Genomic DNA, 16,671 nt, shown 5'->3' on the forward strand with positions numbered 1-16,671 from the left:
GTTCTAAGCTGCTGACTCTCCTTTAAATTCCTTCTTACATAACTCATTTAATTTATCATCTTATTTATCTCTTGCTTCATTTTTTCCAGGTATTCTTGTAGTCCTTGTGTTCATGCCATTTTCTTGCCTCTGATACTCTACCATCTTCTTTCAGATTTTCCTTTCGGGTGATTTTTGTTCCATAATATTCCTTCGTAGTTCTTGGTTATCTTTTCTGGTTTAGTCATATCTCTAACCTCAGGTTTTGATCTGTGACCTTGTGCCAGGGCAGAGCTCTTTTTTTTTCCTTTCTTTTTTTTTTGGTGAGGCAATTGGGGTTAAGTGACTTGCCTGGAGTCACACAGCTAGTGAGTGTCAAGTGTCTGAGGCCACAGGGCAGAGCTCTTCCCCATCTTGTACACTTGAATAGGTTAGTCAAGGTCCTAATTTCACTTTCTGTTTTACATTTCCCTTAGTGTATCTATGCTCAGAGCATTGGCAAGCTTCATCACCTCCTATCATAGCTCAGTGGGTACCTTTCCCTGATATCAGGGCTCTTTGTGATCTTCTGTTTCCTTTGGAGTTCTGTGATCAGAATGCCAGCTGATCTCTTCCCTCTGGAGCTTCCCTGGGCAGAGTACTGCCACAGGTGCCGTGTTTGGGGTGCTTCCGTGGGTTTCCAGTCCACTTAACTACACTGACAAGACCCTTCTCTAGTGCTCACAGATTTCTACTATTTCTTTGTGTAGCCCTAAGTTGGATGAAAGAGTTTACTAGTGTTTCTTTTTGGACTTCTTGATTGTTACTCAACCTGATGCTCTTTCTAGGCATTTGCTGGAATAAAAGTGATCTCCGTTGTAATCTATCATACACCTATCCTGATCAAAAGGCACTTCATAATGACTAATTTTTTATTTCCCTCCATTACATTCTCTTACGCTTTTTCTTCTCTTTGCCACTCATTCCCCTCTAGAAAGAAGGTGGTGAGTGATGGAGAATGTGATCGACACTGTTAATCTATATTTGAAGCAGACCGCTCCCACTCCAATGCCACTCTTCTCTCTACCTCTCTCAGAACCCAGGCACTGGTTCTTACCATGTCTTTCTTTCCACTTCTCCTTTAATCTTTATGGGAATGATTTCTGCTTTGTGCTTATTAGTGTGACTTTTATATATTTTATCTCAGTTGATCCTTATAAGCCCAAATAGTAAACCTAAAAGAAAGTAACTCTATAGTTACTCGAAGCTTGAGAAAAAGAGAGAGAGAGAGACTCAGATGCAGGAACTACAGGAGTACCTGGAAGAAATGAAGGAAGAGATGAAAAATGAAATTTTCATGAAATAAAAGCTCTAGAGGGAAAAAAAAAAACTTCAAAGAGAATAAATAGAACAGAAGGGCCATGTTCAACCTCTTCTCATACATATTCCTGAATAGAATGATCAAGCTACTGTTAGGTGCTTTCTCTTATTTTCTGTGCTCCTCCTTCTGGCTTCAACCTCCTTTGGTTTGTCTGCACTTCCAAAGTACTAGCAGACTTCAGGCCCCTTCATTAGAACACTAGTTATCTTGTACCCAGAGTTTTCCTGGTCAGAGTTCTGAGGACTTCTGTGCTTCCTGGAATGTCCCTGATCTAAGCATTAGCAGACTTGTACTGTCTTCCCTGCACATTCCTCTTTCATACCTACAGGCCTTTGGTTGTCTTTTTGTGCAGTTCTGGCCTGGATAGAGAAGTTTACTGTTTGAGTGTTTTCTTTTTGGATTTCTATTTCATTATTCAGTCTGTTATTTTTTTTTCTGGACTATATTTGGGAGATTTGGATGCTTCTAAAGCTTTTCATATTATCATTTTAGCAGCCAGATTATTTTCTTAAGATTAATTTGTTGCAACTAGTGATGCAGCTAGACTGCAGAAGTCTGACTTCCCAATCAGTACCAGGAATAAGCAGGAGTAACATGGATTATATGAATTTACATTTTAATAGGAGCAATTTACATTTGTAAATTAGTATTTTAGTAAAATAGTAAATTAGTATTTAGTAAAATAGTATTTTATAATCAAAGAGCACTTTACCTTTATTTTGTTATTACCAGAAACTGCAGCAGCCAGGTAGGGAAGTAGAGTGCTGCACCTAAAGTCAGAGTTCAGATGTGGCTTCAGACACTTACTAGCTGTGTGACTCTGGGCAAGTCACTTAACCCTGCTTACCTCAGTTTCCTCATCTGTAAAATGATCTGGAGAAAAAAAAATGTCAAACTGCTCCAGTATCTTTGCCAAGAAGACCCCAAATGAGGTCACCAAGAGTCTGAAACAACTGAATAACAAAGAAATCCTTTGAGGTAGGTAGTGCAAATATTATAATTCCCACTTTACAGAGAAGGAAACAGAATCTCAGAGAGATTGTGCCCTGGATTATTTGGATCTAGAGTTTCTGACTCCTCTTTCATTGCTGATAGAATGCCACTCTGCCTTGGTAATCTGGCTGATGTTTTCAGTAAGTCAAAAAACACTTATTAAGTGCCTACTATGTGGCAGGCACTGTGGTAAATACTAGGTATGCAAAGAAAGGCAAAAGACAGTACCTTTTCCGAAGGGGCTCCCAGTCTCACAGGGGGAAACAACGTGCAAACAAGTATAGACAAACAAAATCCATAGAGGATGATGAAGGAAAAGCATTAGCATTAAACAGTGTAGGGAAGGGCTTCTCCATAGATGATGGGATTTCAAGTGGGTTTGAAGGAAGGCAGGAGGCAGGAATGGAGGAGAGTATTCCAGGCATCGCAAGAATAGCCAATAGATGGAGTGTTTGGTGTGAGGAACCACAAGGAGGTCGGTTCTCTTTCATATTGCAAAGTTGATTCTCAAATTATTATAACAACAGAAAGGAAGACATTCTTTGGATAATTAAAAAACAGACAGTATCCAAAATGCGATTTGTATTTGGTTGAGATAATTTTGTAATACAATAATTAGTCTAATATTAGCTCCTATTCTGAGGGTAGAGGTGGATGAAGGGAAGAAGTGGTAGCCTGGCAATTTTCTAGGTGAGTGGAAAAAAAAAACAACTTATATTTGACACAGTGTTTAATTTAAAATTAGCCACATATAATCCCTAAGGTAGCTTAATAATTTAGAGAGTGAAGAATGAACTACCTGAAAACTGAAGATTAACATGAAATCTTTTTTTTTCAGTAAGTTTAATATAATTTAGTATATATATGTGTGTGTGTGTGTGTGTGTGTGTGTGTGTGTGTGTGTGTGTGTGTTCTGTCAGGAAGTTACATCATCACTTCTGTGCTGTATAATTTCATTTGTGACTAGCTCTGGAGTTAGAGGACCTGTATTCAAATCTTCCTTCTGATGCTTAGTACTTGTGTGACTTCAGGCTAGTCATTAAAACTCCCTGAGCTTCAATTTCCTAATCTGAGAAATGGAGGAGTTGTACTAGACAGCTACTGGGGTCCTCCTGATTATCCTGTAATTCTACTATAATCCACACCGTAGTAGTTTCATGAGTTTGCTGTGGATGAAAAATTTCATCACCTGAGAGTCACCCCCATGATTATTAATAAGTCTCTCTGGACTTACCCTAATTTAGTCCTTGGACAGCAGGTTAGATTAGAGTATCCTGCTGAGAGCCCATTATGGACTACACTTGCCTGAAATAGCCATTTATACATTGTCCAACAGATTATTCCATGTTCTATTAAGCTTTATATTTGTCATGCTTTTATGTTCAATATGTCTATTAAACTTTGTGGAAATTATGTTGGTGTTATATGTGCCAGTTTTAGAGATGCTTAAAAAGGCCTAATGTTCTGGTCTGTTATCCAGTCTTTTTACTGTTGAAGAAAAAGAAAACCCAAATGTGTTTTTAGAATCTGCTGATCATTTCTTGTGTGTCTTTGTAAAATATTAAATAATCTCAAAGTTCCATGTGTACAGCTAAATTTTTTTACAGATTTTGTCACCATTTTTGGCAAATCATGTAAAAATGTGGATTTACAATACTGATAACTCTTAGGAGTAATTACTTACTTTACAGAAAGTTTGTTTTTCCAAAGGATTCACAATTGTGTTCTTCTCTGGTGCATTTTTAAAAATTTACATACACATCTTCAGGAACACCTAGTTCAAAAAAAAAAAGCAAAAGACAATTATATAAAATATCACCTGTGGCTGATTTTATAATTAAGCGACAAAATGAATTATTAAATGATTAAATTTTCTCCATTAGCAATGATAAAATGCAAAGAGGTACATTGTGCTATACTTTTGCTGCTTTTCATTTTCATATGAATCATCTGGTTGGGGCTGTGCCCATTTCCTCCTACAGTTCATCATCATCTACATATTTGAAATATGCATAATAGCAGCAGTAAATGTATTTCTGTTTCTTAGCATCATAAAATACTAGAACTCAAAGCTAACCCTGGATAGCATGTGGTCCAACCCAGAATCCCCAAATATTATTTCTTTTTTTTTTCCAAATATTATTTCTACAGGAACCTTAGAGATTCACTCATTTTATAGAGGAAGAAACAGGCTACAGAGGTAAATGGCAAGGCTAAGGTCAAATGTCTAGGCAGTGTTAGAGCTGGGTACTCAAACCTAGGTCTTCTTACTCTAAACTCTGTCCAATATTGTCTTCTTTTTACCAAACAGAAGTGGGGGAAAACCCTCATTTGACTATTCCTTCTGTGACTTTCACTTTCTCCTTTAATTTTACACTGTTTATTCCAAGTCTTCCTTGTTATTAAAGCCAAGTCTCCATAATAGAATCCATTGCCTGTGGCTCCTGCAGCTCTCTAAGTGCAATTAACTTTGTGGGGAGGGGGAGCTAAATTTTAAGCTTAAAATTTTAAGGATGGCACAAGCAAATCAATAGTCCTGGCCACAGGGCTGCTCTTTGAGCCTGGGTTAGGACCAAATTAATCACTCATTTTGAAGCAGAGACTTGATAATGTTATAGGAAGAAGTAATGAAGTGTTTTATCTGGAGTTCAATTCTGTGAACATAGGTTTCTGCTTTGTATGGAATCCTAATCACATTATTACCTTTATTTAAAAAAAAAAACTCCTCTAGCTAAATACAGTAGAAACATGAAAATGTTAAAGAACCCAGGTCTAGTCAGCAGAGAGATCAATTACAAGGGAGTTTGGGGGCGTGGGGGAGAACACAGAGGATTAAGGGGCAGGCAGCAGGATGTTTACCCCGAAAGAAAAAGTGGTGTGAGCCATTTAAATCCTTTAACCTGGGTCTAACTTTTTTCATTGTGGTTATTGAATGTTCAGCCTTTCTGTTTGTCCCCTTTTAACCATCTCAGTTTCTGATCGATTCTGTCTTACTGTTTTTAGAAGGAATTCTGGGACACCTACACAAAGGAACATCAGGGAGAAAGTAGCAGAGGAAGTAACTGGTATCCATTTTACCTTGCGTTTCCATTAATCATTGGCCTTTTTGTTATCCTCCTCATCATATTCATAACTTGGAGATATCTCCTAAAAAAGAAAACTCGCAGACAAACCATGTACATGAGACGGGGAGCTCTGGAAGCTAGTAGCGATGGCACCATGACAGACGGTCGAGGCCCTCTCCCGTCCCACCTCAGCATCGCTCATTCCCCACAGGAAGAACTATTTGACAGCGGTGGGCTGTCCCCGGGATTTCTGGGTTACGTAGGTGGGCGCTCAGATTCTGTCTCTACACGGCTCTCTAACTGCGATCCGCCACCTACCTACGAGGAAGCCACTGGTCAGACAAACCTGAGAAGGAGTGAAACAGAGCCTCATTTAGATCCACCCCCCCAGTACGACGACATCATGAACTCCAGCTCAGCCAGCGCCATTGCCATGGTGCCCGTCGTCACCACCATCAAGTAAAGCAGAAAAGAGTCTTCATTTCTCTGGTTCTTTTTAAACTACTAATGGGAGAATTTTGTAGCACTTTATCACTGCATAATCATGCATTTACATAATTTATTGGACCTTCAAAGCATACCACTTCCCCCCCTCCCAAATCATTTTCCTTCTTCGTTTTTGTTTCTTTTCTTTCAGGTTTTGGCTAGTGGGGGGATAGGAACCCACAGCAGTGTTCACATGGGAGTGCATATAAATGCCAACACAGTATATATGCAACTGGCTTAAAAAATCCTTCTATCTTAGTCACCTAGGGAGGGAGACTCACCAGAAGCTGCAAAGTGTAGCACTTAACTCTATTTGCAGATTAGAAAGCCAGCAACATGGTGTTGAATTTTGCAAGTAGGAAATTTTGGTGGACTAACTTTCCTCACTATCTTCCCGTTTACCTTAAAAGGAAAATGCATGTGGTAATCAGAATTTAGACACTTCTGACGGAGATAGCAATAAATGATAAAGTGCTAACAACTTCTAACTAGTAAGATAATTGGTTATTAATATCATTTCAGGGTTTGTGGTGTACTTCGTAAAGAACCAAACAGTGTTTATGTATTTCTAGATGACTTTGGTCATATTTATTCATTTTGTGCTTTCTTTTTCCTTTTACCACGAGATCATTTTTGAAGTGGATATAGAAATCTATTACAGCAAGATATATGCTCAGATTTGATCTTAATTCCTTCCTTACTTCCCCACTGTCCATTAACACCATCCCAAATTCTCATCCCTTCCCACTTGGCTCTTCCCCATTCTCTTAGGAATATAATTAAGATTAAAATCTCTGAAATAAAATTATTTTGTTACAGTTATAGGTTAGGCTGATGTCATTGCCTTGGGATTATAGGGAGGCAATTTCCCATAAAGTTAGATATAAAAGAGTTAAAGCACTGTGATTTTTATATTGGTTTTCTATCGATGGAGAAAGATTGTGTGGTGCCAGGGGCAAATTGGAATCCAATTATAGCCTCATATAGGTCTTTGATTGTCACTGTTTTCTTTTCATGTTGTTATGTTTTGGGGGCTTAAAGGTATAACTCCCCAAAAGTAGGGAGTTGATGCTATGCCCGCCCCCCAGGCAGAATGTTTGAGAAAGGAATGCAAACCTTCTGTCTTGGCAGCTATGCTGGTCCCTGCAGTTAAGGGGTGAGTTTCTGTGTTGCACTGATACGAAATTGATCCACCTGAATGTTTTCATGCAGCCCCACTCCCATGTTCTCAAACACTTCTCCACAAAACCATAAAGGCCAGTCCCCACAGAGTCAAAGGGAATTGTTCCCTGGATAAAAGAAATGCCTATTTGGCATACACGTAGAAAAGAAAGATGAGGGCTTTGCACCAAGTAGATTGTGTGTTGTGAAAGGTTTCAGCAACAATAGTCCATTGCCCGGGAACTGTGAATCATTAATTCATAGTGCTTTCACACAGTCAAGAGGGTAAAGCAAACTTCTCTTGACCTTGCCACCACCATGGTACTTCATTCAGCCTTGGTCCCACACATCTTCTACCATCTATTACTATGCTGACATCGGAATTGCTTGCTCAGCAATAACTGTGCAAAGGCCCAGCGGAAAGTTTTATAAGTGACTTTAAAATTCAAAAAGTTACTAACAATTCAATTATGGATTACAGCCTTGACACTAAGGACATTGTTTTCTTGAGTCTCATGGACATGGTTATAAATATACAGTAGACAGAGTTGCCTCCTCTACAAAATGAAGAGGTGGGGACAATATGGCTTCTGAGATCTCTTCCAGTTATTAATCTATATGCTGTGTACCCTCAATCTTTGGCATTTTTTAGAGACTAATCAGGAATTTTTACTTCAAAAATTGGTTTTTTTTTTTTAACGTTCTGTAGAAGTTGGCCAAAGCTCTCCGTTAGCATAGTGCAGGGCTTGGGTTGGACCAGTAACTAGAAGGAATTGAAGGACAAGAGCCAGGTATACAGGCCTGAATTATGTTTATTTCCAATTTTAAGCCCCTGGGCTTAATTTTACTGCTGCTTTTTATGAATATCCAAACCACAATACAGAATGGATTTTGGCCTTTTGAAATTTCACAAAGGACAAATCCTTAAATATATCAATCAGTGACTACAGCTGTCAATCAGAGAAAACCCTACACATGACTGATAAAAGGCAACGAGCCAGAAATGTCTGTGAAAGAGGCCAGAGGGGGGAAAAACACCACCCGTTTTGTTTAAAATTCATTTAGCATTTGGTATTTCCACTGTCATCCTGAAATGAAAATCCAGTTTTATAGACTAAATTTCTTAACATTTGCAGAAGACAAGGGGCTCATTCAAAGTAGCAATATATTTTTTATGTTTATGCCTTTCCAATCTGACTGATATTGCATTTGCCTTTAATGGTTTTTAATAAAGGTTTATTTTTGCAGAATATATTTACTACCTTTCTTAAACTAACTAAATTGAATCGTTTTTGCATTAAATAACCGAAGTAGAATTTACAGCCTTAGCCCTGGATGTTTTATAAGCCTCCCGTGTGCTATGACTGTGTTTGTGGACCTCTAAGACAAGCAACCTTGCCTTCTTTGAATGTAACAATGAGTTGCATCATATGCAAACAATATAGTGATTTCTGATTTTCTGATGACCCATGTGGATAGAGGCACCGTTGTTGTTCATTCAGTAGTTGAATGATTACTTCAAGATTAGTTACCTGATTGATATACCTGTGGAGGTCATTCTAACTTGGTTTTGTGTAAATAACATGTATTTGATTACAAGATTTAATATTGGAAGACATTTGGTTTACATTAAATTATGGTATTTAAACATTTTGTTTATGTTCATAATAGATGAGGTTTTTCTTTGTCTCTGTGATTTTTGGTATGCTAAATAAAGCTATTTTTAAAACCAAGAAATTCTTTATGCCTAAAGTATCAAAGCTATCACAAGATTATAGTAGCCAATAAAAATGATACTGTATACGGTCTCCTTCCAATAATTTTTTTTCCTAGGAATTTTGTATTTTAGCAGAGTAAATCTCTAAATTTTCAATCTTGGGGTATATCTCCAAAATTTTCCTCTTAAAGAAATCCAAGAATAGCTAGTAAAATGTAACACTAACATATTCTAAGTGGGAGTTTAAAATATTGAGAGAGAAAAACACTTTTCTCTGGGAGCTGGCATCAAATGGCCCTGGAATGATATGAACTGGAACTCTTCCTTTCCAAAGGAGAGGATTGCATTTGTCTGCTTTTGTGTACTTTGTCAGGATCTGAGAATGGCCAAAAAAATGGAGATTCTTAAGGATTGGCTATGTTTGCCTAACAGAAGTAAAGACTTCTGTTCGGCAGATGAATAATGGCAGCCAAGGATGAAAATCTTTGTGACTACACAAAACTTCTTCAGTTCATTCACATTGAAGATAGAACCATGTCACCGTGTTCACTGTCTCACAAACCAGTTAAAAGTAAGTATTCATATCTGAACGGTGTGGAGTAAAATGATTTCAAACCTCTTCCTTTCCTCTTGAGATTTAGAGATGTGTGTTAATCTGAAAGATGGTGTGCTTTTCATAGAACCATAGAATTGGATGAAGTCTTCTAGACCTACTGTTTTTAAGCTGGATTCTGTAAACTTTTAAATTGATAACTCTTATGACATAATTGGGTCAGCTAAGTGGTAAAGTGGATGGAGTAGTGTGCCTGAAGTCAGGAAGACTCATCTTCCTGAGTTCCAATCTTGCCCCAGATACTTACTAGTCGTGTGACCCTGGGCAAGTCATTTAACCCTGTTTGCCTCCATTTCCTCATCTGTAAAATGAGATGGAGAAGAAAATGGCAAACTGAAGAGTTGGACATGACTGAACAACATGACATAATTGTTATTCTTTGTAATCCTACATATTTTATTTTAAGCATCTGATATTGTTCTTCTGAGAAGGGGTCTGTGGATTTCACCAGACTGTCAAAGGGATCCATGACATAAAATAGGTGAAGAACCCCTAGTCTGGACCATCTCATCCAACCTCCCATCCAAAGGAGGAATCCTCATCATCCCTGACTTTTAGAGTGTGCCTGCTTCAGGATTTTCTTAACCTAAGCTTAGGTCCATTCCTGCTTGTGTAGATAAATACCCATAAAAGAGTTCACAAAAAGCAAAATAGGACAGCAGATTTTAATTTGTAGCTCTTAAATGACCTAGAGACAGCAGCACAAGTTTGCAAAGCAACATACCATTTAGTCCATCTTCCTGCTGTCCAGAGAGTGCTCTCCAACTCATCAATTCATATGTATCATCTAAAGCACCCTAAAGGCAGAGACCGTATGTTAACACCATGGTAAGCATGCAGTAAATATTGGTTCTTAAAACAAGAGTTATGCAACAGAAGTGGGATCTCTTTCTGTATCCCTGAATATGTCAAATCAACAGCTTCTTTCCTGGTCTCTCATAACTACCTCTCCCCTCTATTACTCACATTGCTTATTTTCAAACTAAGCTCATCAATCCTGATTACACTATGTAATTCTCCCCCCTCCTACGCCTGCATACCTTTCCCAAGAACTTATGGCTGTCTGTGGTCTCTGTCAAATCTAAGCTCTGGCATAGTTCTGAATGCATTTGACAAACTGGTAATCCTTATGTTCCTCAGTGTACACCCTATAATTTAATTAATTGTTTATTGATTATCTCCTTTGTGCCCCTGAAAAGCTTGTAATCTAATTGGAACTGATTTCTCCTAGCCATCTTAATTTAGTCCTACCACCTTTATTATATAGGTCTTTCTCTACTTCAGCCTACTTGGATATCTCCCTTCTTTGAACTTCTATGGAATTTGCAGTCTATATAATTTAATTGAACAAATCTATATTTCTATATGCTATTCCTTTTTTTGTTCATCTTCTTTCCCCAACTATTTTCTTGAGGGTAGGAGCCATTGTAAATAAGAGGGTAGAAATGCAAAATATTATAATTCTGTTTGGTCAAAAAAATATTTAATCAAAAAGAAATTAATGCCAATTCATTTCACCTCCGATCAGTGCTTATGCCTTCTGTTTACACTCCATCAGTTTTATACTTATTTTTATGTTACCATTTAAGTGTCTCATTTCATGTACATATTTTATCTTCAGGTAAACTATAAGCTTCTTGAGGGCAGAAGCAACTTTGGTTTCTTTTAAATCCAATCGGAAAAATGGATGCCTAATAAAATGATGAATTCTTGAGCCTGAAATAACTCCTTTTCTGGGACTTTTGTCTACTAATTGCAGAATTTTAAACATCATTTCAAGATAAGTTTTATGTCAATTTTTTTGTTTTCCACTTTAAAATTAAACCTCTCAATTTTATCCAGATATTTTCTCTACCCTTGATGCAAACTAAATTTGTTTATGCAAGGGCTTTTGTGGGCTTTCAGAGATTTTGAGACAGTGTCAGATTTAACACCATTGCCCCTCCATCAAAGCTGTACTCCCCCATTGGGGGAAGAAATTGAGTTTTGTAATTGCTATTCCTTGCCAAAGTTCCATTTCTCTTCAGTCATTAGATACTCTGTTCTTTGGACATTGAAGTCCTTTTTCCAAGATTACAAAACCGGAGAACACTAGTGAGCAATGATCCTGTTTTGTATTATCTGACAGGACTTAAGAAGTTAGGAGTCAAGTTGTATCCAAAATGAACAGTCATAGAGGTTAAGTACTTTTCTAGCCCATAAACAAATTCTGAATCATCTGTTGTGCATTTATTCAGACTACAGGCGGGTTTATTCTTAGTTATAACTGCTCATCCAACTAAATCGTATAAGTGTTATATAGGGCCATTTCTTTCTTGTCTTCATTTCTACTATTGCCAGATCTAAAATTATTTTTTGGCATAATTCCTTTAAATTTTAAATAAAGCAAAATTCTCTGTGCATGCTCTTTTCCACCCAAATTAGGAAATGCACTTACGAAGTACCATGAGCTTCAAAAATTATTTGGAAATTGGAGGAGAAAAATGGGAGTCTTGCATTAGGCCATCTATCTTTGTATCTGAATACATTTCAGAATAACCTCAAAATGTACTTTCCCAACTGACTTTACAATAACCAATCCCTACAAACTCAGCCACAAAACAATATTTTATTTTCATTGCCTTTTTTTAAGAAGCCCAAAATAGAAATTTGGTCATTCCATTAAAGTATCTTTCTGATGCCTCATCAAAGTGTAGACAAACGGCCTTGGGTCTTTGCAAAATTTGGCAGATCTTGTCGAGCTGCAAAGGCTTCAGGTATGGGCTAAGCCATATTCTATTGTCAGAAAACCACTGAAACCCTAAATTGAAGGTAAGTTCTTTGGGAGCAGAGACTTCATTTTTTACTTTGTATTCCTTATGCCTGAGAATAGAGCCTTGCATATAGTAAAATCTTAATAAATGTCGGTTATATTGAACTGAATTGAGGCAAGTTTGAAGAGGCTTATCACCAAAAGTTTGACCTCCAGAAGATTATAATTAATAATAGCAATTGCTATTATTAATATTATTTGCTTTTGTGATTTGCAAATCTACCTTATAGAAGGGCAAACCAGAGGGTGTATGTAAAGCACTTTGTTGGTCAATGTGTTAGGTCAGAAGTACTGTAAATGCTTACCCTGTGCTAAGCATTGGGACACAGTGAAAGGCATAGGTACTTATCCTCAAGGAGCTTATTTTCAAATGGAAGAGACAAGATAAAATCAAAAAGATACTCAAGATATATACGTGGTAGATGGAAAATTACCTTAGAAGAGTAATCTGGCAGCTGGAGGAATTGGGGAGAGCCTTCTACTAAAGGTGGCATTTGAGCTGAGTCTTGAAGGAGACCTGGGATTCTAAGAGGTAGAAGGTAATGAGACAGAACATTCTAGAAATCAGGGAGAACTAGTCAAAAGTATGGAAATGGGAAATTATCTATTGTATTCAAATAACATCAAAAATCCTAGTGTTACTGGATCACAGAGTATGTAAAGGGGAAGAAATAATAAGACTGGAGAGGTAGGAAGGGTCAGGGTATGAAAAGCTTTATTTAAATGCCAAACGAAGGACTTTATATTTGATCCTGGAGATATTAGGGAGCCACTAGAGTTTATTGAAATGAGGAGCGACATCATCTTATGCTTTAGGAAAATCATTTTGGTAAGTGGGTGGAAGACCAACTGGAGTAGAGACACTAGGTTAGAAGTCTATTAAAATACCCTAGACACAAGGTGATGAAGGCCTGGACTAGGGTGATGTCTTTATGAGATGAGAAGAAGAGAGATGGAGAGAAGTATTTGATAGATATTGTAAAGGAAGGAATAACAAGATTGGGCAATGTATTGGAGATGGGGGCTAAGAGTGAGCAGAAGAACTGCTTTGAGATTCGGGCTGAATATATGGATCTGGGAATTATCTACATAGGGAAGATAATTAAATCCATTTGAGGATACCACTTAGTGAGATAGTAGAGAGCAGAAAGAGAAGAGGGCCTGTGATGGCCTTTGTAAATATTGGAATATATGAATTGGCTTGTTTGAATGCTATTAAAAATAAACAAATCATTGAAGCATGGAGATCTGTGCAAGGAGTACGAACCTCAGTAAAAATCACAAATCTTCAAGTAGTTTTTTAGTCATTTGTGGTATTACTAATTGGGCATGTGAATTTTTCTTTGTTAGCCTTATCCTGCTCTTAGAATTGGAAAGTACACAGAATTGTTAATCTCATCCTAATCTTAGAGTTGGACAGTACACAAAGGTAATTTTGACCCGTGGATCTCTAGTATAACATCCCGCCCCTTGATTTTGGGGCAGTTAGGTGATGCAATGGATAGAGTGCTAGGCCTGGAGTCAAGAGGACCTGAATTCAAATCCAACCTCAGACACTTATTAGATGTGTCACCCTTGGCAAATCACTTAACCTTGTTGGCTTCAGTTTCCTCATCTGTAAAATGAGCTGGAGAAGGAAATGGCAAACCACTCCAGGATCTTTGCCAAGAAAACCCCAAATAGGGTCCTAAAGACTCAGATAGAACTGAAACGACTAAACAATAAGCCTCGATCATTTGCAAAACTCCAGTAGAGGGAAAACCCAACACATTCTGAAGCAATCCATTCTGATTTTAGACAGTTTTGATTGTTGCTTTTAATATATGGAAAAACTTGTTAATTTATTCCCTCCAGTTTAGGATCATAGGATTATAGCAAGTAGGGATGATCATTTTGTCCAGCTTTCTTATTTTGCAGATTTAGGAATCTGAAACCCAGAGAATGTTTGTGCTTTACCCAAAGACCACACAAGTAGGAAGAAACAATCAGGATTCAAACCCTAGTCCTCTGATTAAAAATCCAATGTTTTTACTACTGTACCATAGCACCCTAAATGAAAGAATGAACAAGTCTGATCCTTCCTCTCCAGCAATTGCTCCTAAAATATTCAATGATTCCCCAAACTCTTCTCTTATTTTAAGCACAGTAAGAAATAAATATGTATGCTTTTCTGTTTTCTAGAACTTCCTGTTTTGGAAACTCAGTTGAATTTCTTTGAATTAGATCTGCTGTGTTTTCCAATGATGTTTGTAAATAGTGGCTAAGATTTCTCCGGATAATTCAGTGTGGATGTTAAAATCTGCTCCAGTAGTGACTTTCTCCCTATGTAATCCCCGTGGATTTGGAGCCTAAACAAGATCAGAATGCCAGCATCTTGCTGAAAACATGTGCTTTTATTTAAAATCTACCAGTGCACAGGGGAAAATGAAATAGCTAGTAGTTTGGTAAATCCATTCTGACATCTTCCCATATTCCTCCTTCCCCTGGAGTGACCTTGTCCATGAATCATTTACCTCGTGGCATGGTGGCTCAGGGCTGTAAATGGCAACTAAATGACAAATCCCTCCCTCATGGTCTCACCCTGTTTATATTTCTTGCCCCCACACTTGTCCTTCAGAAACATTTCAGAAGGACCTTTTTCAAAGTGTTATTAACCTTAAAAATGATGACTGGTGGCTTTGTATTGTCCATTTTAGCTCAGAAGCCACCTTACTGAAATAGTATGGAGCACTTTTTCATTTACAGGTATTCCCCACAGAATTCTTCCCAGATGTCTTTGCAACATCCCTAACCCAGAGACAGCATATAAAAAGAGGGCTGGCACTTGAGTCAGTTGACTTTGATTTGAATCCAAATTTTGCTATCTTTCTCAGCCTCAGTTTTCTGGTTTGTAAAATGAGAGGGTTGCACTCAGATGATCTCAGAGGTCCCTTCAGCTCTAAATCTATGACCCTGTGACTCAGCTTCTTTTAATTTCCCCATTCCATTTAACACCTCCTTGCAAGGTAAGTTCAATTGTTTTGTCCAACAGTGTGTCTTCTTGGAACCAGTTAGGGTGTAGTTATGGGTTAGCAGGCTAGTCAGCCTAGAAAAAGTCTTTAACTCCCTCAATTAGTATGATTTCCACTATAGTCAAAGGGAATGACATTGTGGGAAGAGGATAAGGAAAGAGAATTTACCTCCTTCCCACATGACGGTAGTACCATGTTTATTCATCTAATGTAGCAAACATTTTTACTGCTAAAATCAGGAGCAGTGAATGATACTGGTAAATTTCTCTCAGTGCCTAACAGGAGAGGAAAAGCTTCCCCAGGCTGTGAACACCAAATATTGTCCCTTAAAGTGGCACTGGAAGTTTGTGATCATTGAAAAAGTAGGTTCAACAAGTTAAGCATGGTTCCTTTTAAGTTCAGCCAAGGGGCTGACTCATGCCACGTTCAACTGCTCAAATGAGGTAATAGCTTAAATTTATGTTTAACCTTGAGGAGCCACTGCTGGGCTCCCAGGGGTACTGTTCCACTCCCTAGTCTGTACCCAGGCATGTGTTTTGGCCCACGTTCAATCCTGGGGAGCTTGGCCCCCTAATGAGAGCTCCGTTTTCTCACACTTCCACCCATAAAACTTCCCACTCACACAAGAAATTATGACTCAAAAACATGCCCTAACAGCAGGATCCAGTAACATGACTATGATTATAATTGGCTCAGAGGCTCATACTTAAACTTCATCAGAACATAAGGCAGTTAGTTGGTGGGATCACTGATTAGGTATTTTACATTTCACCTTGGTCTGCACTGTCCAAACAACTCTCAGGAAACGTCTATTCATTCAATGGCTATCCTCTGCAATACAAAAGCCAGCTCCAAACTGATGGGATTTAAAGCCTCTGGATATTTCCAGGTCCCAAGGGTACCTCTAATCTTGGACACATTCACCTCAAGAATCATATTTTAGTCACCTATTAGTAAAAGGAAAAATCAAAAGGTACCCTGTGGTTCCAGATGCAAGCTCACCTGGTTGAGTGAGTAATGAATGAACAAATAAAGGAAAGAAGGAAAAATATTTTAAATTGTTTACTATGTGCTAAACACTGGAGTTGTTCAATTGTTTTCAGTTGTGTCTAAGTGACCCAGTTTGGGGTTTTCTTGGCAAAGATACCGAAGTAGTTTGCCATTTCCTTCTCCAGCTCATTTGACAGGTGAGGAAACTGAGGCACACAGGGTTAAGTGACAGGGTCACACATCTAATAAAAGTATCTGAGGTCAGATTTGAACGCAGGGAGATGAGTCTTCCTGACTCCAGACTGCACTTTAATCACTGCACCACATAGCAGCTCTTGAACTGGAGGCACAAATACAAAAACAAGATAGTTCCTGTCTGCAAAGAGTTTGCATTCTAATAAATGAGAGACTATACGTAAAGGGGAGTGTTGGTTAGGGAAGGGAGTTACAGTCTGAGAAGCCACAAAGATGGTAAACAGAAGAG

General features: G+C 38.1%; 1 protein-coding gene across 1 annotated transcript in view; it reads left to right on the forward strand.

Annotated features, from left to right (window-relative positions):
* The window catches only part of PRRG1 (proline rich and Gla domain 1), a 150,961-nt gene extending 142,122 nt beyond the window's left edge, over positions 1-8,839 (forward strand). The window contains exon 4 of the mRNA XM_036746804.1: positions 5,336-8,839. Within this exon, the coding sequence (XP_036602699.1) occupies positions 5,336-5,860 (525 nt within the window). The 3' untranslated portion in view covers positions 5,861-8,839. The remainder of the gene's footprint in view (positions 1-5,335) is intronic.
* The last annotated feature ends 7,832 nt before the right edge of the window (positions 8,840-16,671 follow it).

Source organism: Trichosurus vulpecula, chromosome 2, assembly GCF_011100635.1.
Source record: "Trichosurus vulpecula isolate mTriVul1 chromosome 2, mTriVul1.pri, whole genome shotgun sequence".
Taxonomy (NCBI): Eukaryota; Metazoa; Chordata; class Mammalia; order Diprotodontia; family Phalangeridae; genus Trichosurus; species Trichosurus vulpecula.